General features: G+C 41.1%; 1 protein-coding gene across 1 annotated transcript in view; it reads left to right on the forward strand.

Annotated features, from left to right (window-relative positions):
* Nucleotides 1-24,237, forward strand: part of DPYS (dihydropyrimidinase) — a 73,975-nt gene extending 49,738 nt beyond the window's left edge. Inside the window, exons 8-9 of the mRNA XM_063079829.1 lie at nucleotides 13,650-13,857; nucleotides 24,121-24,237. Of these exons, the coding sequence (XP_062935899.1) occupies nucleotides 13,650-13,857; nucleotides 24,121-24,237 (325 nt within the window). The remainder of the gene's footprint in view (nucleotides 1-13,649; nucleotides 13,858-24,120) is intronic.
* The last annotated feature ends 790 nt before the right edge of the window (nucleotides 24,238-25,027 follow it).

A 25,027-nucleotide genomic window follows, 5' to 3' on the forward strand; every position in this document is an offset into this window, starting at 1 on the left:
CACTGTGGCTTTCTTTTAAGGTACTTTAACATTCTTGGAAAAAGATGGGGTAAAATTTCATGTAAATGTGTATTTATCTCCATTCTGCATGGATCGCTTACAGTGGGAGGCAATATACAGTGGTTAAGCACTTAGTGTCTGAGTCACATAGACTCTTATTTATGATCTGAGGTGAGTTATTCAACTTCTCTGAGCCTCAATTTCTTCATTTATAAAATAAATATGAAAACTCGTTCCTCCATAGGGTTGTAATATAGATTAAATGAAATAATGTACAAAAAGCTTCTAGCGTAGAGTTTAATATAGAAACATGCGGTAAATGAAAGCTGCCGCTGAATATGATTTATTATTATCATATTCATCATAGAGGACCTTGGCCATGGCTTCCAGCCTCTGGGGTGCTGTCAAGCAGGAATCTCAAATCCTTCTGCCCCTTCCTGTGCAGGTCATGAGTCAGGTAATCGAAAGAAGATACTGGCAGCTTTATGCAAGGTAGACATACTTTATTCTTCAGATATGAGCCTCACAGACATACTTTATTCTCAGACACAAGCTCAGGCTCTACTCCACTGACCCTCCATGCTCTGCCCTCCTTCCTTGCTCTGCCCCCTCCGTTCAGAGCAGTTACCTTTATGCTCTCAGTCCATAATAGCAGCCACAAGCCAAGCATTATATAATTACAACAATCATCCTGAATCAGTAAATGGGCACAAATGTGCATTTACACTACTTTTATAACTTGTTTCTAGTGAACGTGCTGAATCTTGCCCATTTGTAACAGATGTAAGGTGAGTGAGCCTGACTAAACTTTTTCCACTTTCCATATAGGTGCAATTAGCAATTATTAGAAAAGTAAGTGACAATGCCAAGGGTGAATACTTTTGGACAGCAAAAGATAAAGAAAGAAAGATCCCTGTGTGAAACTATCCCAGTAACCCATCCAGGGTACATTAGTCAGGGTTCAATCAAAGAAGTATAACCACTTATATGCAGTGTGTGCGTGTGTGTATGTGTGTGTATTCACACACATGCATGTACACCAAATACCCTGGGGGGTGTGGTGTGGGTGTCTGTTTTTGGTCCCAGGGCCAAAGGCAAACACCTCGCCCAGGAGTCAGAGCAGCTGGAGCAGGATCTTGGGAGGGTGGGGCATTGTAGGTCTGGCCACCTCTTTGCACCATGAGATGAGTTAGCAGATAACATGTGTGTGCTACAAGATGGCTACTACTTCAGTTCCACCCTCTACCCTCTGAGGCATAGGTGCCATTATCAATGTCGGTGTTCATTTTCAGGATGAAGACACTGCTTTTCAGAGAGGTTAAGTCATTTATCCCAATTCACACAGCTGGAAAGGGTAAAGCTGAGATTCAGAGCAGGCCTGGTTGACTGCAGTATCTGGACTCTTAAAACACTGAAAAGTTTACAGCCTCCCAAGAGACAGGCAAGGATGGAGCACCCATAGCACAGGGCTTGAGACCTGGTCTCTGGAGCCAGACTACCAGCCCTCCACTTACTAACTGTAACCTAGGGTGAGTTACTTACCTTGGTTTGCTTCTGTTTCCTCACCTGTCAAACAGGAATGATTATAACACCCACATCAAATGCTGCCATGGAGAGTTAGGAGTTAATATACAGGAATTCTTTGCAACACTGCCCAGCATTTAAGCACTCTGTGAACTGGGATGCCACTACCCCAGTTTGCTTAAGTCAGTGATCTCTGAGTGTCTGGCTGTGGAGGGAGCTCAGCACACCCTCCTGGGAGCTGCTCCCTCCTCATCTCCCTTGCCGGTGAGTTTGCCCCTAGGCATGCTTGTGTTGAAGCTGAGTTTGTTTCAAGGTCTGCATTTCTGCAGCTTTTAGGTGTCCTCACCTTGGACTCTGAGCCTTGTGCCTGCTGGAGGCGCATGTTTCAGGGACTACATTAGCCCTGGCGCTTCTGTGATCTGACAGCTGATCGTGCTTTCTAAAAGCAGGCACCTTTTAGATTGGGTCAAGCTCGAACCACACAACTTTATCACTAATTGGGTTTCTGAGGCTGTGCTTCTGTCTCTGATAGAGCCTCCAAAATGCAGGAGGGTCCATGAAACGCTAGAGTGCACCACGGCTGGAAGAAAAGATTAGCTGTCACTGACTTCTCTCCCAAATGGGAAGTAGATAGTTACTATTAAAATTCCAAGTGTTCTGGTAATCCTTTTAATGAGTGAAGGATGTAGTGCTTTCATCTTTTAAGCAGAAGATAGCCACTGATGGCCGGGGTGAGGTGGCAGGAGAATGGAGTGGGGTCAGCCTACTTGTATTTGATTTTTGGCCCTGTCAGTTACGTACTGGGTGACTCAGGACAAGTTATTCAACCTCTCTGAGTTTTCATTTTCTCACCTATTAAATGGAAATAATAATATGGATTGTTGAGAGATTGAATGGGGCAATGTAAACGAAAGTACTTGGAATATAGCAGCTGCTTAATGGATAGTGACCATGGCTGGAATTTGTTGGGATGGTCATTGGTGTCTCTCTGGCCCCGCAACTTTTTGATCACTTTTCTTGCCCTCCTTTGTGCTTTTTCAATTATTTTTTTGCTTTTCTTTACCCCTTCCCCTATCCCCTATTCTCTCCTCCCCCCACACCTTTTTTTTTTTTTTTTTTTTTTTTTTTTTTTTTTTTTTTTTTTGCCACTAGAGGTATTTAGAGCAGGGAAAAGCAAACTCTTTTTGTAAAGGATCAGATAGTAAATATTTGGGACTTTGTCATTCGTGGGTTATAGGGTCTCTGTCACTACTCAACTCTGCCACCATTGCAGTGCAAAAGCAGCCATAGACAATATAGACATGAATGAGCATGACTGTGTTCCAATAAAACTTTATTTACAAAAGCAAGCTGTGGGCTGGATTTGGATATAGTCTGCAGTTTCCCTACCCCAGCTTTAGGGTTTTGGAGACTGCAGACTCCTCTCATTGAACATCCAAGGTCAGCTCCTCTGATGGACACCCTGATCTCCAGTTCACACCAAGACACTAAGGAAGTCTTTGATGCCTTGATAGCTCTTGGTCCATATTTTTCCACAGCACAGTCTTCAGACAGTGAATCAAGAACTGATTGGAAAAGGCTACTTTTGTTATTCACAACTAAATACCATTCAAGTTCAGAAGATTCTTTTTTTTTTAAATTTTATTTTGTCGATATACATTGTGGCTGATTATTGCTCCCCATCACCAAAACCTCCCTCCCTCCTCCCTCCCCCCTCCCCCCCAACAATGTCCTTTCTGCTTTCTGTTTGCTTGTCGTATCAACTTCAAGTAATTGTGGTTGTTATATCTTCTTCCCCCCCCCCCCCCGGCTTGTGTGTGTGTGTGTGTATGTGTGTGTGTGAATTTATATATTAATTTTTAGCTCCCTCCAATAAGTGAGAACATGTGGTATTTCTCTTTCTGTGCCTGACTTGTTTCACTTAATATAATTCTCTCAAGGTCCATCCATGTTGTTGCAAATGGCAGTATTTCATTCGTTTTTATAGCTGAGTAGTATTCCATTGTGTAGATGTACCACATTTTCCGTATCCACTCATCAAGTTCAGAAGATTCTTAAGACATTCCAATAGACACTTGGATCATAAGTGGCTCCAACAATTCAAAACCGACTGATGGTTTTTGAGCAGTCAGCATTAGGTAAAACTTAGCCGTGGCAGAAATACATAAGCTAGTGTTGCTACCATGCACTTTGCATGGTCATTGGCTGTTTGTCTCTGGCCCCTTCTGAAAAAGCTTCAGACCCAGCACTGTGGTGAATGAGCTGCCTTTCATCATTAAAGGGAAGCTTTCACTTCACAGCCCTGAGTTCAGTTCTAGCGTTGCCATTTGCTGGCTCTGCCCTAGGCAGTTTAACCTCTTCCAGCCTCAGTTTTCTCATCCATAAATTAGGTATGATAATAATAGTAAAATAGGTATCATATGCTTATGGTGAGGATTAAATGAGATAATGCTTTTAATGCCTAACATACTGCAAAGAGTCCATAAATATTTGTTATACTTATTATAAAAAATGCTTTTGATGGTTTGGGAGTTTCTGAGTGCCCCTCTGATTGTGACTTGGGAGCAGAACCATGCAGCAATATGTTTGTCTGTCTCCTGAGGAATGCTGGAGGCCAGGTCTTGATTTTTAGGATTATGGAGCTTGAAGTGCTCTCTGACTTTTAAAGGGGCGCTGCTGCACATCTTTGTGAATTTCACACAATTCCTTAGCATTCTGAGTTTCATGGTTGTCTGGCCCAGCCATAGACTCTCTTCTCTTTCACTAACATACCTCACACCCTGGTTGTCAAGAAGTTATTTTGCAGTGTCAAACTGCACCTCATTCGCCAGCATTTATGCTTGCTAAGTCTTTTTATTTCCCTCAGTAGGGATGGAGGGAAGACTTCTTCCTTTCAATAAAAGAGTAAAATTTACAAGTTTCACTGAGGTTTCTATTATCCAACTTCTCTTTTGCATCCCCTAGTTGAGAGCCTTAATGTCTTACTTCATATTCCAGCCATCCCCTTCTCTTCCTAAAATATGGAGTTAGAACTGAACATAATAATAAGTACCTGGATTATTCTGTACTTTCAGGAAGGAGGTTGTGTGGATTTTACTCAGTGTATTCCTGTATAGAAAACTGACATCTTTTTCTGCTCAAGTCATGCCCATAGATAGTCTGTCAAGCAATGTCATCTTGCCAAAGGCAGGTCAGCTCCCCAGGAAGGGTGACAATAAATTTATAAGACCAAATCCACACATCACCCCAGAAAGTTATTTCTAACTCTTACCAGTGTGTCAGGCCGACAGCCTAGCTTTTCAAAAGCTAATAATCATGCCTCACTATAAGCACTTAACTGTTTAATATTCATAGGACATACATCCTAGTATCATGTTAACTTGACTGATTCACATTCAGTGCCTGTTCCTTTGAGACACTAAATTATTTTTAGTTCCCCAGTTTCTGAAAACTAGTATGTAGAACATGCAATATTTATGTTAAGTAGCAATCTGGAAATTTGCTAATAACTTATTTTCAGATAAACAAATATGTATATAAAATGCTTTCTGTTTGCTCAGTTCTGTGTGAGGCATGGAAGGTGAAGGATGTGATACCTACATCCAAGGTCAGATTTCTAGTATTTAAATCTACTTTATCTAACCATGATCTATACCGCCATCTATGACCTACATTACACAGCTCCAAGGACAAAATAGCAGGGTTACCTGATCAGTATATTCCTTTAAGTCAATGTTTGGGAAGCATTTTTATGAATGTTCATTAAATGTTTTGTCACTCATTGAGCACCAATAGAGTTCAAAGTTATTGTCCAATTTAGATTTAATAACGTGGCTGAAGCAATTCCCATTTTCTCCTCTGTAGGAAGTGGGTGTACAAGTCTGAATTGAGGATAGAAGATTGATGGGTGCAGCGAGCAGCAACTTTGCTTAATAATGACATTGTACTTGAAGTTGCACCATTTAGCATTTCCAGAGATGTGCCTGCATTGCTCCCCATTTATATAACTTGTCACGTCCAAGAAATTGACTGAAGAGGTAGTTTAAAACAGACAGTTGGAGCACACGTCATAAAAATATCTTCCATTGTGATCAAACTGAGAATGACTGGTCAATTTTGGCTTAAGAAATTTTTAATAGCATCTTAAATCCTTTGCTGCTCAGCAGAAAACAGACCAAGAAACATCAGGAAGTATGGAATGAGCTGCTTCCCATCAGTTGTCTAGTGAATGAAGAATGTTTTCATCAGCTGAACGCTTTCCAGGTAGTTTCCCATACAGCTTTCAAGGGCTGGTATTGTCTAGTGGATGAGAGCCCAACCTCTAAAGCCAAAGGCCAGGTTCATATCATGGGTAATATTCATCCCTCAGCTATATGAACTTCCTAGCTATACAACATGGGCTGAGTTATTAACCTCATTCTCACCTATCACATGGGAGTAATAACAATTCCTACCTTGTAGGGTTGTTGGGAAGATATGATGATTAACTATTATTGTTTCATGTTGAATACACAAGGTGTCATATAACACATTGTAGAGAGATGAGGTATATGTTTTTTCAGATGCCACTAATAACCCTGACATGATTCTATTAACTTTTTTTGGTTCTCATGGCAACCTGGTAAACATTCATCTGTGCCACAGACCAAGTAACTGAGTGGCAAAGGATATAACAAAATACCTAAACAAGTCATTTCTCTGGGGTCAGGAAGACCCGTGTTGCCCTGAGAAATTCTCTCTCTCCACAGTGTTCTCTCTGAATGCACATGGGCAGTGTTGAAGCCTCTTGCCGGCTTTGCTTCAGTGATTTTCTCATCTATAAGAGCACGCGGCTCTTTGATAGAAAGCTATTTGCAAAGGGACAGAATGTTTTTCTGCAGCTGTGATGTGAGTGCTATCAAAGTTATTGACTAAGTTGGAAAATAGCTAATGTTATCATTGGGGCTTCTGCTTGCCTTGGAGATGTGTATAAATGAGACTCGGTAAGACAACCTTGACACTGCTCTGCGGTGAGATGTGCCTGTTGGATACAGGGTCAAAGCGAGCTTGATAAAGAGCAGCTTTTCTCTTGGGGCAGAGCGACCACAGAGAACACCCTTCTGTGAATCTGCTAATGAAGAGTCAATGGCCCAGGAACTGCAGGCTCCCTCACTGGGGGGGAAGGCTTTAATCATTCCGTGTCCTAGCTCTCCAATCAGTAATTAGAGAAGGTATTTCTCATAGATGCTATTCCCCTGAGCTGATTTGCATATTGTTAAGTTTGAAAATATTTGATAATGAACCCTGCAAGCCTTTGGTTTTGCTCACAAAAGGAATGACAGCATCTCCCCACTTTTGCCTTTGTTCCACAGACAGATTTGGTTGAAAATATCTTTGTAGTTCTTTCTGAGTCACAGCCCTTTTAAACTCTGCCTCAGGAACATCCATGGGCTCTTCATTAAGGGAGTTATTCCCTGAAGAGTAAGGTCTCTATCAGTCAGGGTCTTTGGCTGGAAACCATAGTAACCTATTTGTGCTCACTTAAGTAAAAGTGCACTCTATGGGAAGGCCACAGGCAGCTCACAGACCAAAGGTACGGCCACTGCTCTGGCTGTGCAGGATGGAGACTAGGGCAGCCCAGGGCAGCCTATAGCAGAAACTGGTCTGAGTTCAAGGATGTACCCTCCAATCGCTTTTAATTCTTTTTGTCACTCTGCCAAACATTCTAATTCCTGGGAAAAACAGCACAATTGCCTATCATTTGGTTAGGGAAGAGTAAGATGCCATGCCTAAGAATCTTGTCAGATTATATCCTTTGGGGAAAAAAGTTTCTTAAAGACAAATTCGGGTGCTGACACCAGAAGAAGTGAGAATGAAGGCCCAGGGGCAAAACTACATTTCCTGCTACCCTGCACATGTCAAGATGGGATTGTATGTGTGGCCTGTTTAAGAGATGAACTGTGCTCTAATGATCCATGATACTGCTCTGATGATCTCAAAGTGTCACTGAACCTTATGATCATGTTGTGTTGTACCATTGGCTGAATCTCCCTTGAAGTCAGAGCCTGGGCGTGTATGCTTTAGCTTTCTTCCAAGATGGTCTCTCAAAGTTCAAAGCACTGCCCACTCACCAGATGGCATGTGGCCCACCAGCCTGGCAGCGGATGTCATAGGAGTCTGATTTTGGCCTTCACACCTGAGCCCGAGCTTCACCAGAGAAAGCCCCTTTGGTCAACTTATGAAAACCTGGGGGATGTTTCATCACAGTGAAATAAAAGTAACAGGAGAGTTATGAGAAAAATGGGTCTGTTCCCATGGTCTACGTGAAAACAGCCTTAGAAGGGAGTTAAGAGAACATGCTTAGCGCTCACCCCTGTCCAGGGCCTCTCATAGCAACAATGCCTACAGGGCAGTTGGGCTCAGACTTCATATTTAAGAAAGAACTCTAATTTATACTTTTGAGATACCACAGAAGGAGATTTTTCTGAAAGTCCCAGAGATACACTGCACAATGGAAAGATACTGATTTATCAGGCAGGGTTTGTAGCAGCAATCAAGAGAAATCCACCTAGGTAGTTAAACTGAAAGGGATATATAAAGGACACTGGCTGCTCATAGTATCTCCAGCAGGAAGAGAGGATCAGGCTGAGAGGCTCTGCAGCCAGGACGATGCCCCAGGCATTCCACAGGGCAGTGGGGTGTGCTGATGCTCTCCCTGGGCTCAACCCCTGCTGCTAGAACCTTTGTCATAGGTGATCCTAAATGCAGGGTTTATCTGTCTCCACCCTCACCAACATGGATTTCTGTGGTGCCTGCTTCCCGAGTCACCCGCTCCCCATGTGCATGACTGGGCCTCAGCTGCAAAGGAGGCTGAGAAAATGTGTTCCTGGCTTCTGTCTTGGGGAGAACTCCCCAGAGAAAGTGTGTTCATGGGAATCGCAGGTGTCCTTACAAAGGTATTGATGTGGCTGAATTCCTTGTCTTTTCCTTATTTTAACCTTTATTTTAGTTTTCCAGTTGAAATATGCTTGTTTGTAAGAATGTTTAAAGTTATGTTAAAAGTTAACCACATCGACAGCTAAATGAAGCTACTGAGCTCTGTGACTTTGTGGTCAGCTTGTCAGCCCTTAGTCTTCCTGTGTGAGTAGGGGACTTAGCTAAAACCACAGCCTGTCAGCAGTTTCCTGAGTAGACGAGAGACTGACTTGCTTTCTAGGTGGCATTGCAATAACCTCCCCGACCTCATCCCCCATCTCTGTGAAGACCCTTACCCAAAGCCCCTTTCTGCATAACCACAGTAACCCAGTTTTGCCTACCTGTTAAAGACCCCCAATTTAGGGGACTCTGCCTGGATACAAGCAAAAGAGCCAATAGAAACACTTGCTTGCTTTCCTCAAGAAAAGTATTTAAGTCTGGTTCCCCCTGCATTCTGGGCTCAGGATTTGGGAACACTAGTTCCCCTGAGGCCTGCCAGCATAATAAATCATCTGATTCTCCATCTCTCTGAGTGACTGCATTTCCTTGGCGACACCTTCCACAACAGAATGTGACTTTGGAACACATCTCCCATACTGCACTGTGAATGAATAGACTTTAAATAATACTTTGTAATAACTTTATAAATCATATGATTATATTGCGTTGTATTTTTGTGTTAAAAACTGTCTATTAATTAGATATTGAAGATGTACCACAACTTTTTTAACCTTCTATGGCAGATTTACAACTTTGACAGTATTCTCAAAAGGTGAATGTGGTTCCTACCTCTTGGAAGTTCATTCAATATTGAACTATGTGAACCTTGGGCAAGCTCAAACAGCTCTATTTCAGCATTATCATGGGAAGTGGGGTAATAATACTTAGCTGCATGTTTATTATGGATAATAATACTGGTATTGCTGAGTATTGTTAGGTATGGACGAACAAGTGTTTCGTGTAAGTTGATAAGATGCAACTAAGAATGATAATTATAATAATTTTACTTATTTATTTATTACTAATTAACATGTACAGCTCACCAGAAATGTTAGGTACAACAAATGTCTGGACTGGATGTTTACCTCCCATTTAATTCAATGTTCTGTTTCCAAAACACAGTCATGTCCCAAAAGGAAGCAGAGACAGGAAATAAAATCGACCTTACTAAACAGGAGGAAAATGATGTGACCCTTTTATTCGATCATTTCATAAATATTTATAAAGCACCTACTGTGCACTGAGGATAAAACAACCTGGTCTTTGCCTTAAAGAGTGCACCAAGTAGGAAAAGAGAGACTTGTCAAGAGATCATTACAATACACTTGGATAATGCTCAGTGGAAATTTCTCAGAGGAAAAATGCTCAGTGTCACCCTGGGTTGCAAGAATTGGCTTTTAGGGACCAGGAATCTTGAGCTGAATTTTAGGGAAGGGAGAGGAGCAGAAGTGAGGAGGGCATTTGGGGTGAAGAGAACTGCATGCACAAAGACTCAGAAGTGTGAAAGCTACTCAGAACTGAATTACAGCTTTGGCTGGGTGAGGAACGACACCCTGTCAGACACCGACACCTCCCAATGTGAAAGTGGAAGCACATTCTTTTTGCTGCTGGTGATAATGCCTAGAATTTACATTTCATGTTAATTTGACTTCATTTACATAATGCCTTATTATAAAGAATCTCTTAGATGTTGTCTAATTGTCCTCTTTCTCTTACTAACCCCAAGGCTGAGAAAGTGAAGATAATGACCTTTATTTGGCATGAGGTAGAGAAATCTGATTTGATATTGTGCTGTATCAACCTCGCTTTCAGATCATAACTTAAGCCATAGAAACAGTATAACAAGAACTCTGAAGATACTTTGAATCCTTCATATTCCTTTTTCCTAGCCCACAAAAAACTTCACTTTGTATATTTCCTTTCCTGTTTACCCACGTGCATATGTATTTTCCTTGTAGACATACTGTACATACTCTCTATAGGCTGTTTTTTCTACTTAATATTACATAATTATTAGGCTTTTTGCTTCCCTAAAGTATTCTTAATTCTAATCTTTAACAAATGCGTAATAGTCCATTTAATGATCATTGGGAAAATGTTATGCTTCAGTTTTTTAATAGTTTAGGCAATATTGTAGTGACAATCTTTTTGTATGAGTGTATTTATTCTGTAAGTTATTTTCCTAATCATTCTAATAACTCTTAACTTAAGGTTTTCTCTTTTTTCATTCTTGTACTTTAACCATTTCACCATGAATTTTTAATGTATTTTTACTTTCTTCATATAACAGCCTTACTAATGCATCAGTCCAGACATCTTTATGGAGCATTCTACAATACAAGTCCAACAGTTTCTGCCATCAGTGTAACTGTGATGTGTTGGAAAGCAGCAGCCCAGGCTGTGAAAATATTTGGCAGAAAGATTGTGATGGCCATAAAAAGTTACTTTAACCCAAATGAGTACATTTTGTAATGATGAATATTCTAACAATCCTGATTTGATCATCACATAATATACGCAAATACTGATAGTCAACTCTGTACTTCACAAATATATATAACCAATTATGTTTCAATTAAAAAAAATTTTTTAAAAGTCACTTTAACCTGAAGTTCTGAAGCCCTCTACATTGTTATCTAGATTTATTTTATTTAAGTTTGTATCTTTCATCACCAACTCATAATTCATAACTCATTTTATATTTAGTATCCTTGTAAATATTTTCCTACTTTTCCTACTTTGGTAACTTACCACTTGAACAATATGCTTCTCTCTTCCTCAGTGTTTGCAATTATTGTTGTATTCATACCTGCCTCCTACTCATCAGTGATCTTTTACACTTTTTCTTATGTCAGTAAATTGGTTCCTAAGGTTACCAAAAGCACTTTTTGTTGCAGCGTACACTTACCATACGCCCCAGCATCTTCACTCCTGGGCATTCACACTAGAGAAGAGTTCATGCAAAACAGGTGTCTGAATGTTTATAACAGCTCTATTCCTAATCATCAAAAACTGGAAACAACTCAGATGTCCTTCAGGGAATAAATGGGTAACACACTGGTGCATCCATACAGAGGAATACTACTCAGCAATGAAAAGGAACAAAGTATTGATATGTACAACAACTTGGAGAAATCTCAGTGGAATTATGCAGAATGAAAGAAGTCAGTCTCAAAAGGTTACACACTCTACGATTCCATCTATATGACATTCTTGAAAAGAGAAAACTCAGTGGCTGCCAGGAGTTAGGAGTGGGGAGTAACTACACAGGGATAGTGTGAGTTTTGGGGGATGGAACCATTCTGTGTCCTAATTGTTTTGATAGCAAAACAAATCTATATATGTATCAAAATTCATAGAACTGTACACCAAAAGTCATTTTTATTGTAAATTTTAAAAATATAAAAAGATCCCAGTTGCATCAAACTATTCATATATCCTTTGACATTATTTATCCTCTCTAAATCTCAATTTATTTACCTACAAAATGTGGAAAATACTCTCTTCTTTGAAGAGGTGTTGTAAACATGAAATACAATGTGATAAACCATCTACCTGACATACTGGATGTTCCTTTTTTTCTTTTCCAAGGTGGATGTTTTTCAATGGGAGCAGATTCTTTATTATTGTTATCATCATCCCATGCTTTTAAAGAAATTATTATTACTTTTTTTTTTTTAGCAGTTATTTGGCTCTTGGGGAGCAGACTGGAGCCATTGAGTGTTTTAAGCAGGAAAGTGACATGATCTGATTTTCCTCTTTTTCCTTTCTTTCTTTTTTTCTCAGACCTCTTAGGGGTGATGATTTTCATTTTCAAAAGATCATTTGAGCAGCTTTGTGGAGAGCGGTATGGAGTATAGGATGGTGAGAACAGAAAGAAAGAGGCGGGTGAGGGCGTTGGGATCGTGCAGATGAGAGGCGATGGTGCTGCACACACTATGGGGGCAGTGGAGAGGCGGGTTTGGGGCTTGTTGGGGAGGGAGGGAGAACCAACAGGCTTGATGATGGTTTGCGGGGTGAGGAGAGGTAGATGGTGGTCTCATATAGTGGGAAGCTGAAGGGAGGAGCAAACTTGAGTGGGTAGGTCGTGGTAAGTGCTGAAAGTCAACAATTCTGTTCGGGCATGTTAGGACTGGAAGCCAGGTAAGCCGTGGATGGGAGCCTGGAAGCGAGGACCAGGCCAGCGTAGCTCGTGCATCTCTAGGCCTGCAGCACACACGGCGAGGGCATCCTAGCTCAGCCCTAGCAGTTTAGGGTTGGGGCAGCTTTGGGTTGCTCTTCTTAGACTCAGATTTTAGCGGAGAACTTCTCTTGAATTCATTTCTGAGAAGGATTGTAGAAACTTCTAAAAGAATTCAGACTGTGCTCGTATTATTCACTTCTGCCAGGGTTTTTTGTTTTGTTTTTTCCTTTCTATCTAATGAGATTTAAGAAAAGGAGGCACCCAGCATTTCCAAATACCCTGCCTGGAGGTCATCAGTCACATTGTGTAAGATTGAAACGTATTAATAAACTAATAGATGGATGTGCAAATGTGTGACATAGAATATGCTAAAAGAATGTTCTAACACATTTGGTTATTTCTATTATCCTCAAATTTCCAGTTTTGCCACAGACAAGGGAAAGAAATTCAATGTATGTATTTCCTTGATAACTACCAAATTTGGTTTGAGAACTGTCAAACAGCAATTACCTCTGGAAAGGCAGGGATGGAAGTGGAATTTGGGGAGGGGTATTGTGGAAGCCTCAACTGCATCTACAAAAAGTTAAAATCCTGTATAGCTGGGTATCTGGTCAGTGTGTTCATGAGATTCATCTGTGTTAAAAATGCTTCATAATTAAGAAATGAAAAAAATATGTTGTTCTTTAACACATAGATAAAAAAAAAAATCTAAAAATCTAAGCATGACGGACAATGCCCTTTCCCCACCACTCCATTCTTATTAATCACCTTGAAGAGTGATCTCTTAGGTTTTTCTCTCAAAAAATGTAATTACTTTGTAATGAAATGTTAATGCTATGTTCTATTCCTAAAGTCACTTGTTACAGTGATGAAGCTATAGCTTAATAGAATTGCTAAATTTTCCTCTAAATCATTCTTCTTTTAATATTTTATGTCCATCAGATGAGCTGGTGATGATCTGGAGCTTTTTTGGTTTTTACAAACACAGGACTATCTCAGCAAAAACTCATCATCAGGCTGTTAATTTCAACATCTTTGAGGGCATGATTTGCCATGGGGTGCCCCTTGTGACTATTTCAAGAGGCAAAGTGGTGTATGAAGCTGGAGTTTTTAATGTCACAGCAGGAGATGGGAAGTTTGTTCCTCGCAAACCATTTGCTGAATATATTTACAAACGAATCAAGCAGCGAGACCAGGTGAGTGGTACTCTGGGGGGGCTATTGCCATGGGCTGGACTGTCACCTGCTCCTGGTTGACTGGTTTGCTGTTGGTGGTGGTGGTGGTGGTGTCACATCCCACCGGTTTAACATATTCCTGGGATGTCGGGATTAATATGCAAGGTTACAGACATATACCACCTTTCAAATAAAGAAACACTGGATACATGCATTTCTCCTTGCAGACTGGTGAGTCTATTCAGAGTTTTCTGATGGACCAAGTCAGGTTTTCCCAGGCAAGTTCAGGGACTCTGGGAGCCTTCTGGTGATCGTGTTAGTCAGGGTCAGGATTGCCTGGGGAGCAGACACCTACATGGGTAAATGTGCGTGGTTTTATTAGGGGAAACACCTGTGAGACAATGGGAGGGAGCTGGGAAAGGCTAGGAGAGCCCTCAGACTGTAATTCAAGTCTGACCCCAGTGTAGGAAGGGAGAGAAAACGGGGTGGAAGCACCGTACATCTAAATAGCACCCAAGACAGGTTGGGCAAGGCCTGCAGGAGTCCTTGAGCAGAGGGCAAGTCTTTCAGCTACTGGCTGCGCCCGGCTTTTGTCTGGGAGCCACTGTGGGAGGCGTGGCCTCGGGGCTCGGGGCGCAGTGGGGGGGGGGCCTTGAAAAATTCCACTTACTTTAACCCCAGGTCTGCAGGGCGCATTCTCTTGACCACCAGAGTGTGGTGTGGTGGAGTTTTGGAATTGGGTAGATCTAAACATGAATTCTACCTTGCCCTCCCATTTCCTTGCTGGGTGGCCTAGAGCAAGTTTTTCTATCATCCTTGGGTTCAGTTCCCTCATCTGGAAAATGACAACAGCATTTTCTCCCTAACAAATTGTGAGCCTCAAATGAGATTCTGAAACATAAGGCACATAATAGAAGGCCAAGAAATGTCAGTTCTGTCTCTTTGCTTTCCCCTTTTGATGACCAAATCTATGATAAAGGCACCCAAGTCTTTGTAATAACTCTGTGTTGTTATAAAAGAGATATTTGTTCTTAATATCTCTTGGGCTTTCACACGTGTTTTGTTTAGTTCACACAGAGTTTTAAATAGTTTCTAAAATTCACTACACTAAATACACTAAAATATCAGAAAATTTCAGATTTATAAAATCTAGATTTCTGTATTTGGGGGTCGGACAGATGACCCTGTTCTCTCAATGCCACGTGGCTGGAATAGGCCGGAGCTGGAGCTAGGCCCTTAGATAGGATATGTTTTTTGGTTTTCACCCAGCAGGCTTCACTCATTAATGTTCCTTGCCCGGCCATGTAGATGTTAGAGTTTGCAGCCCTTGGGTTAGTTCTAAGGCTTCTCTTTCCATCCCATATTTCAAATATACTTCTCCTTTTCCAAAGCTTTCTAGCTGTTTGGTTCATTTCATTTGGATCTTGTAGTCTCTTTGATTTCTCCTCTAATGTCTTGTGAACATTTTTTACGTGTGGACTCTCAGAGTTCTTTAGACAAGATTCATCTTTTTTAACACTTCCTAAGACCTAAACAGTGCTCTAGAATGCTTTAAGTTCTCAGAAATAGTACAATTCTTTATATATTGTATACCAGTCAAAAGAGATGATATTTAAGGTTATAGTTCATTTTGCTGTGGAGGGGGTAATTTATAAATGTTGACACTGACAGTGACAGATAGATGGTGAATATAAGAATCCTAGGTGTTTCTGAACATTTACGTGACAAATAACAGCATTTTTTGAGTGCTCACTGAATACAAGCCACAGTGCTAAAGGCTCTGTCATTGCAGCCTTCCTGTGAGGGAGGGAAGTGTTATTTCCCTTATTTTAAAGATTAGGAAACTGAAGCTTCAAGAAATTAAGAAATTTATCCAAGTCACACAGCTAGTATATGGCAATGCCAGAGTGTAAACCTTGGTTATCTGACTCCAAAAACTGTATACTTAAGCAACCAACTATACTGTAAATTATAAAGATGGAGTTAAATGAGGTAACGAGAGATAAATTACTCAGCATTATGTTTGGAAAAGAGTCTCCCAGAAAAATTAATCTGGATTGGAGGTATTGATGGCAGCTGGTTCATTCATGAAGCTGTAGTAGTAATCCAGTGGACAAAGAGAAGGGGTGGGTTTAGGAAATCATAAGGAGATAGAATCAATAGAACTGGGTGATACGAAAGATGACACTTGAAGTGAGTGCAAGGCAGGGCCACTCTTCGTGGTCAGTTCCAGCTGCTCGCCAGCAAGGATGCGAGACTAACAGGGACCTCCTGGTGGACAGTTTTTAAATGACCAACCTTGCCATAGTCTTCCTCTTGTAGAGAAAATGTTTGGAACAGCAGAGATCACCAAGTGACTGGTCCCATTAGTTCTCCTAATATTCAAATTGTTTTGTGTTTTGTTGGCAGAATTAAAGTCAACTTTATTTTTTATAAGTTGACAATCAATTTTATGAATTATTTCAGTTTCTTAGTATTTTCTTCTGATATCAGCTTTTTAGGCATTCTAGTGCATTACTGTTTTCAAAATAATGAGGAGTAATAGTTATCATTATTATTAGATGTTGTACTGAGCACGTACTCTCTGCCACGCATTGTACTAGGTGGTTTTGTAGCCATTATTTTACTTAATCCACACAACAAGCTGTGTGGGAGATATTATCATTCCCATTTTACAGAATAGAGAGCTGAGTCTCAGCGAGATTAAGTATCTCTGTGCTAAGCAGTACGTAAGCATAAGAGCTAAGATCTATGTTAAGGTCTTTGTGATTCCCACTATACCATGGGACCCCCACAGAGACAAGAAAAGAGAAGAAAACAATCATGAAACTCAAACCACGGGGAAATGCGTTATTTAAAAAAATGTTGGTGTGGAAAAAATATCAAATAAAACAGGTAAAATGAAGTGAGGTTTGGGAATTGTCTGGAGATGTTTCAGACCCCATCCGCAACCCCAATTAGGCAAAGATAATTTACAGAATAAAAATACTGTAGTCAGGTTAAGAGAAAAAGCTGTCAGAAACTCTAGATTTAAAATTCACATAAACTTTTTTCTCTATAAACCTCTTTTTATTTATTTATTTTTATTGAAACATAATTGATTGTACATATCTGTGGGGTACAATATTGAATGTCAATAAAATTCACACAAACAAAATTCACAGAGATCTTGCTTTGGTTTTCATCTAAAATACTCAGATTTCTTTGTGAGTGGGGAGAAGAGTTTGAAGGCAAGCAGGAATGACCTACATTATTTCTCCTGCTCACCTATTATCTTCTCCAAGAAAATTAATCATTTCCCATTCTGGACTCCCAAAGCACAGATTATAGAGTCACACCAGCATTTGCCAGCTCCAGAACTCGGCTGGTCTCCTGACAAGAGTGTTAGTTTTTTCAGGACAGCATCTTATTCTTTTTATACTGGCACTTGGTACATAGCAGGCAATTGATAAATGAATAAACTGCAGACAGGAGGAGCAAAGGCTACAGTTTCAGAGATGCATTCAAGGAGATTTAGTTCACCGAGAAGATTGCCACCTGCCCATCCCAAATAGCGGGATGTGTGAACTTGATTCTCATGTGATTATTTAATAAAATTTATCAGCCTCCTACAATGCAGCTGTCACTATTATAAGAAGTTGTGAGGAATTTCAAAGAAAAGAAAAGACATTTTTATCCAATTTCACAACCTTGGGGAATTGTTAATTTATTTAACTTAAAATGTAGATAGGTGATCCTTAAGAGGAAAAATTTAAATCAGAAGATGAGACATCAAACTTTATTTGATAAATATAACATAAAACATATTTCAATGTTATGTAAAAGTCACTTAAGGAAGAGTGTTAGGGGAAATGAAAGAGGAAAGTGGAAAGAAAAAAAATAGAAGCAACTTAGATGTTCAAGAAAATCCTGAAAGAACAGAATTACATACTGTTTATTCTTTACCAAAAAATATATAGCTCTTAAAATTCAAATGGATTATATTTCTAGAATTTTCATGTGTTTAGAGTGTTATAATTTCCATCAAACTTTGAAAGTATGGACATTCTTTATGTCATTCTTTCAGTCATCTCTTTTTCTCTTTTTTCAATAAATAAGCAACCCCAACCTTTTCTGGAATATAAGGGTCACATTGCATTTTATAGAGAAACAGGAATAGCTTCATGGAGTAATGTATGGTTTCAGAATACTGCTGCCAAAGCTTTTAAACTGGGTTGTGTCTTTGCGATGACAAGCATCAGTTGCCTTGTAGATAAGATAAAATTGAGTGGATAGCTGATCTGGTCCTTGAAATGGGTATTCTCCGTTTCTGAATTAACAGTTTGTCAATATCTTTCTCAAGGTTGTAGCTCAGAGGAAATAATTTAAGACATGTCATCAACTGCTATATAATCCTCTTTTGCTCAGATTGATTGCTAAGCATAAAAGGTTGTATACATGCTGAGCTGGCTCGTTCTGGCTCACAGGAGACCCTTGTGTGCATCTCTGCCCAACTTCTTGTTCAGTGATGTCATTTCGGTAGTTCGAAATCTGCAGCAGTGGGAGTGTTTGCACCACAGAATAGGCAAGTGCTATGGATTCGAGCTTTAAGGGTGGTGAGAAAAAGGCAGGGTAGAACTGGTTATTAACATTTACCAGCACACCCCTGTATACGGGGCACTTTCTAAGGACTCTCTTTCATGCTTTATCTGATCATTCAACAACATTCATTCAGTAAATATTTATTGATCACGAATTAAGTGCCAGACATAATTTAATTCTTACAACAACCCATGGAGCAAATAGTGGTATTCCTATTTTATAGATTAAGAAATTGAGGCTTAGGGAGGTCACATAATTACTAAGTGGTAGTGTCAGAACTCAAACCCAGGTTTGTCTACCTCCAAAACCAATCCTTTCAATCCCTATAACTACAGTTTACTAATCACAAAGTTTAATTCCCACTCAAACAAATAGCCCCTCCCACTACCACCACCACTCCCACTCCTCCCCACCCCCATTCTCAGGTCATCCTTCCCCATTCTTCCCCCCTCACACAAGGTCCACATACCCTTACACTGGCAAACTCATCAGAGGAGCTAGTCCTGAAATGACAGGGCCCAGCCTTGTTGCAGCTATTTTCTTGAGAAATAGCTCAGAGGGTATTTTGAGGATTAAATGGAGACATTCAGTGGATTGTAAAACATTATCAACATGCAAATTTTCATTTCAAATTGTTATAGATCACCTCTGTCGAACCGAGGGGTTGCTCATGTACTAGTGATTCACAGAGCTCTGGATAGCTCAGTTCCATGTGCACTGAGTGCCCTCCTGGTCTCCAGGCTGGGCAGGAATTTCATTCTCAGGGAGTCACTGTTCATTTGCACTGTTTGGTGTCAGACCAGTGTCTGCTGTTTGATATTTGGAAACTCTGTTGTCTTTATTGATATTTTAGTATCTTAGCCTCTGTGGGAAGCATCGTATCAGTAACTCCTCTGGGGTCCAGGGATTCTTTTTTATTGGTCTTGCTATTCTTAGAAAATCTAGCATGACAGCACTCTACTCTCTGCAGACGATATGGTTAAATCTTCTATCAACGTACAGCTTTCTCTTTCCGTCTTTCCCAGTTAAGCAAAAACTTCTGCAATTATTCAGGTGTAATGATAATTGCAATTAATGTTTATTCATAGCAATGCATATGATATAATTCTCAATTTTGTCTTTCTATTAACTCATCACAATGACAATCGTCATTAAGTATTCTGAACTCAAATTGAACTCTCATCTACCAAAGTAAACCACCAGCATCCTGCTAGGTGAGGTGCCATCTATGTTTTCTATTTCTTAGAACAGCCCCTCAAACAGTTTTATCCTTAAGCCGTTTAATTTCAGTGTGATGCCATCAGGATGGAAAGCATTGCTGTCAAGCTGTGATCATCTAATCCTGACCAGTACATACTGCGGGGGAAAGATGCCACAATACAGATCAGCCTCCCAAAGGTGTGTTCTCAGGACACTACCTTTTAGGTGTTCCTTAAGAATGTTGTCAAATAATTGTAGATAATGTTACCCTCAAGTGATTCTATTGCCCAGTATCACATAAAAAGTTGAGAAATCCTACAGTCAAGAAATCTTTCTTCATTTCACAAACATTTGTTCAGCACCAGGGACTGTTCTAGGTGCCGGGGATACAGGCATCAATAAAACAGCAGTCCCTGATCTCAAAGAACTTCATTCTGCTTGTTTCAACTGTGGTTTGTGGTGCTAGTTCCATTTGAAACACTTTTACACCTCTCTGTGCTGTGGTCAATTAGCCACTTGGATAAGAGAATCTGTAGATGGGATCAAGGTTAGAGATAAAATTGGGAATCATAGCACATGGATTTAAAACCTGAGTTTGAGGCCAAGGAGACTGTGTTAGAGAAGAGAGGGGGCTTACAAAAGAGCTCTGGTCCACCAGCTTTCTGAGGTTGAGGGGAGGAGAAGCCAGCAAAGAAGCCTGAGAAAGCTGACCAGCAAGGCAGGAACACAATCAGGACAACATGGAGTCCCAGAACGCAAGAGAGGAAACCTGCTTACTTCATTCATCCCAGAACACTCCGATTCTCCATCCTGGTCTTTCAGTGTGTTTTATGCTTCATGGAATTCCTCTAAGACTTAGGTACGCTTTTAGCTGGAAGAGTCAAGATGGAGTCTCTATTGTCACCATACTCATCTGAGTTACCAGGGGGGAAAGCCCACTTTATTTTTTAAAATTATGTGTATGTGTATATATGTATGTATGTGTGTGTGTGTATATATGTGTATATATGTGTGTGTGTGTATATATATATATATATATATATATATGTATATGTGTGTGTGTGTGTGTATTTGGGATGGGTGGCGGTTCAGGCTTGAGCACTGATCACTTTATTTTTGACCTGACCACTACTGTAACCTACAAGCATGAAGCACTGATCCCACCATATGCTGGGTTCTGTGTTAGGCTGGGCTTTAGGTGGAGATCTGCCATTGTCAACAGAGAGGAGAAACAAGGCTGGTTTTCCTAGGAATTGTAGGTTAAGTCTACTTAGAAAACAAATGTACAACTGAACTTCTGAACAACAGCAGTGATGGTTTAAGATTCTGCAGAGTGAGTGCCACCACTTATTCATTTTGTCACAGTGAACATCTATTGAGGTTCTCAAATATGCATAGAGTACAATGCCAGAGGCAGTGACAGCACAGAGATGAATAGAATGTGCGTCTAGCCATTACGGAGCTTACGTAACCCACCTCTAAGGAGAAGAAAATATTAAAAAGTTAAAAAGTGCTCATAGGCTTGGGATGAGAACTTAAATTGTCTTTGATTCCTGTCAACTTATCTGTCAAAAGGAAAGACTGTGACGTGTGGGATAGCAAAGGTCTCCTGAGAGAAGGTTACTTTGTTTCTGAGGTGGCCGTGTGGACAGGAGTGGTTCTATCCATGGCCGTTCTGGAAGGAAACCAGACGCTGCCCACCCAGAGCCTCAGAGCAGATAAAGAGTGAGACTGTGTGGATTAGACCAGTTCAGAGACATATGATGGTCAGCATGACCAGAGTGACCAGCCACGCTACACACTGCTTGGTGGCATTGCTGGTGCAGTGACTGAGCAGCCAGAAGGAGGTATTAGACAACCAGGTGACTTGAGACCTGCCCCCAGAAGGCAGCCAGCCAAAGAGAAAGTGCAGCCTGGAGAGCACATACGTGATAAAGCACAACAAAGGGAGTATGAGAGAAACTGAGTCAGCCCAGGCCAGGACAACCCACAAAAAGAGGAAAGAGCTTAGATGGGAAACCTCATACATCCCCCGAAAAAACCCATCAACCCATATTTATTGGGTATTGTTATGGAGACACAGAGCAGTATACCAGCCCTCAGTCTGCTGGGGAGACAGACACATAAACAGATAAACAGAAAACTGTGATGAGTGAGAGAGGGGATGTGGCATGGAGGGCTAAAGCCTCCTAGACTGACGATGACCTGGGCTGAGTTATAAAAGGAAAGTCAGAGATAATCTAGGCAAAAAGGAGAGTGGGCATTCCAGCATGTGCAAAGGCATGGCCCTGGCAAAAAGACCCCAGGAGGCCTTTTTTTGGCCTGCTTTGGGTCATGCACTATCCCTGAGCCTGGCTCCTCCAGGGAACTGACCAGCTTGCAGAGCAAGCCCACCCTGAATGAGGACGACATGGCTCCACACTGGCTGGTCCCGCCTGAGCCATTGGTGTTGGTGATCGGTTCCCAAGAAGGAGTCCAAGACAACAGCTGAAAACCACAAGCAGTGCAGGTTCAAGGGAACTGTTGTAGGCAGAGGGAGATGGAGAGGGAGCTGATGAGGGCTGCACAGCACAAAGGTAGATGACACAGATATCTGCCCACCTACATCACCTTCTCCACGGCACTCAACTGCAGAGGAAGCCGATGGCTGAACTGAAATATACCATTGCTGAGTGCAAATGGCAAGAGCAACAGAGAGAAAGGCAAGACCCTCTAATGATGGGCCAGAGAGGGGCTGAAGGAAGGCGGGAATAAATCTGGATTTTGCCTGTTAATTATGTTCAGTGCCCTTTCACTCTCTGAAGTGCCCTAGTTTGGATGATAAATTATATGGTCGCCCAAGGTTTAAGTGATATATTGTGTAGTCTGGCTTGGAAAGTAAAGCCAGGAGAGGAAAAAACACAGGGACCAAAGACCTGAAAGGGAGGACATGGTCAGAAACAGGGCTGTTAGGTGAGTTTAAAGTTTCAGATGTGGTGATCACAATGTCCAGGGGCTGGTGGCAGAAATGTGAGGCTGGTATTCATTTCCTGGGGTCTGTGTTCCTCAAAATGATGACAGGGCCCAGGGTGAAGAACAGGACTGAGTGAGCTGAAATGGAAGTCCAGAGAAGCCTCTAACCAGGCCCAGTGAGTGGCCAGAGGCTTGGCCTGATGACAGGAGGGCAGGGGTCCTCCCAACTACCGAGTGCTCAGTAGGTGCCAGACACTCTTCTTCAAGTTCCACAGCTGAAGGGCCATCTGCCTTGTCCTTTGTGGTATCCTCTGTGCTTGGAAAAATATCTGGGGCTGTGTGAGCTCAGTAAATGTGTGTTGGATGAATGAAGAAAATGCTTTGTCTCTGGAAATTCTCAAGTATCTAAGAGATGGGTTTTACTCCCCCCGTTTCATGGATGAGGAAGTAGGCTCGGAGGCATTAATGAACTTGTCAGTTCCCTACAACTAGTGAATGGCAAAAGGAGAATTCAAACTTGGATCTGTCTTAACTCCAAAGCCCACATTGTTTTTTGTTTTGTTTTGTTTTGCAGCTGGCCGGTACAGGGATTGAACCTGGGCCTTGGTGTTATCGACACCGTGCTCTAACCAACTGTGCTAACTGGCCAGCCTATAGCCCACATCATTGATCACTACAATATGTTAGTATTGGCGGTCAAAATGAGACCCACAATAATTTATTTCTCTCTGTGTGTATACACACATATATATTTATTTATTAAGAGCTTATTATATGCTAGGCATTATTCCAAATGCATTACTTATACTTAATCCTTCCAACATTTAATCCCCAGTTTACAACTGTTATTATCCCCAGTTTACAACTAAGGGAGCTGAAGCACAGTGTTAAATAACTTGCCCAGGCAATCTGGTCCAGAGCCCATGCTCTTAATCACTATGGTTTGCTGTCTCTCAACTTGTCAATGAATTTGTGTGCATGTTTACAAACAGCATGATTTTGTTACTTCTCAAGAATTCCTTTGCTTATAAAATCTAAATTTCAGAACCATGCTCAAGCACTGAGTTAACTCTAGCTGAATCCAGCAGAGGGTTCTGCTGTGGAGTTGGTCGGTGGAGTAGGTCAACTGACGGCCTGTTACAGAGTCAACACACACACAAATGGCTATAATCTGATGCAAAATGCTCTGACGGTCTTAAGAGAGATACAGCAAAGCATTCTGGGAACACATATGAGCAAGATTGAAACTAGAAGAAAAGGAAGGACATTGAAAAGGACTGTAGGAGATGGTTATATGTCTCAGAGAGTGTGAGATATGGCAGAGGTCCTGAGGAAAGTGTTCCCTGGGGCCATGTCTGGTGGAGATAAACACCCACAGAGTAGGGCAGCCCAGATCCGCAAGGTTGCCAGGAACTTCTGTGAAAGCACAGGGGGTGGAGGCACTTGATGAATTCCCAAGATTCTTTTTTTGCTCTCACAATTCATTAAAGGAGCTGCATTTGGCTTTGAGTTCAATATACCACAAAAAGCACATGAAATGTTCCGTTTCAGACTTGCACTCCTACCCCGGTGGAGCGCACGCCCTACAGGGGAGAAGTCATCATGTTGAAATCCAGAGGGACCGAAGACAGCTCCACGGCTGGGACCAGGAAACAGGCCCACCCCTGAGCTGGGTGCTGATGGTAAGGGACAAGGGCAAAGAAAGGGTTTCTGCACGACAGCGTATGAAGTTAGCATCTCTCTATTCATATGCGTTTGAAGGGACCCAATTCAAGGCTTCAAATTGATGTAAGACTCAAGGACAGTTGAGCCAAGGGAAGATGGGTAAAAGACCTGTTGATGCAGAACCCCTGGATGAGCCTTCCAGATTGAAGAAGGCCTTGGGCTAGCTAGAGATTCCTTCCCTGAGGTTCTGGAAAACCTTTAACAGAGCCCTGAGAATGAATTATGAGCAAGGCGTAGTAGGCTGGTCACATACTGAGGGAACTGTCATTGGACTGCTTAAGATATGGAGTGCAATTTTACGGTCAAAATTTTCTATTTTTTAATTAAAACTTTATCTGGAGAAACTCATCTTCATATTGTAAATGCAACTATGTTCTAGAACTTTGAGTGAAAAATAAATCAAATCTTGCTTTTTAGGGTGTAATTTTTCAGGAAAATTATTTGATAATGTTGATGTAGCTGATTTCACACTTAATCTTTAGAAAAATATTATAGATATGGTCATTTTTTCAAAACTATTTGAGCACTTCATCAGTCTTCTCTCAGTCTTTTGACATGCAGATCTTTTCGTTTTGAAGCATCTATTATCATCATCCTTGCCCATTTTTTTTCCCTTAGGTTGCTTTCTGGGGCTGCTCTGCAGATCCCTATTTGTCAATGGCTTTGCTGTGATTTTAGCATCTCTCTAACATTACTTCCACTGACTTCATGAAATCTGTATGTTTTGCTAGTT

The sequence above is a fragment of the Cynocephalus volans genome, chromosome 15 (assembly GCF_027409185.1).
Source record: "Cynocephalus volans isolate mCynVol1 chromosome 15, mCynVol1.pri, whole genome shotgun sequence".
Lineage (NCBI taxonomy): Eukaryota > Metazoa > Chordata > Mammalia > Dermoptera > Cynocephalidae > Cynocephalus > Cynocephalus volans.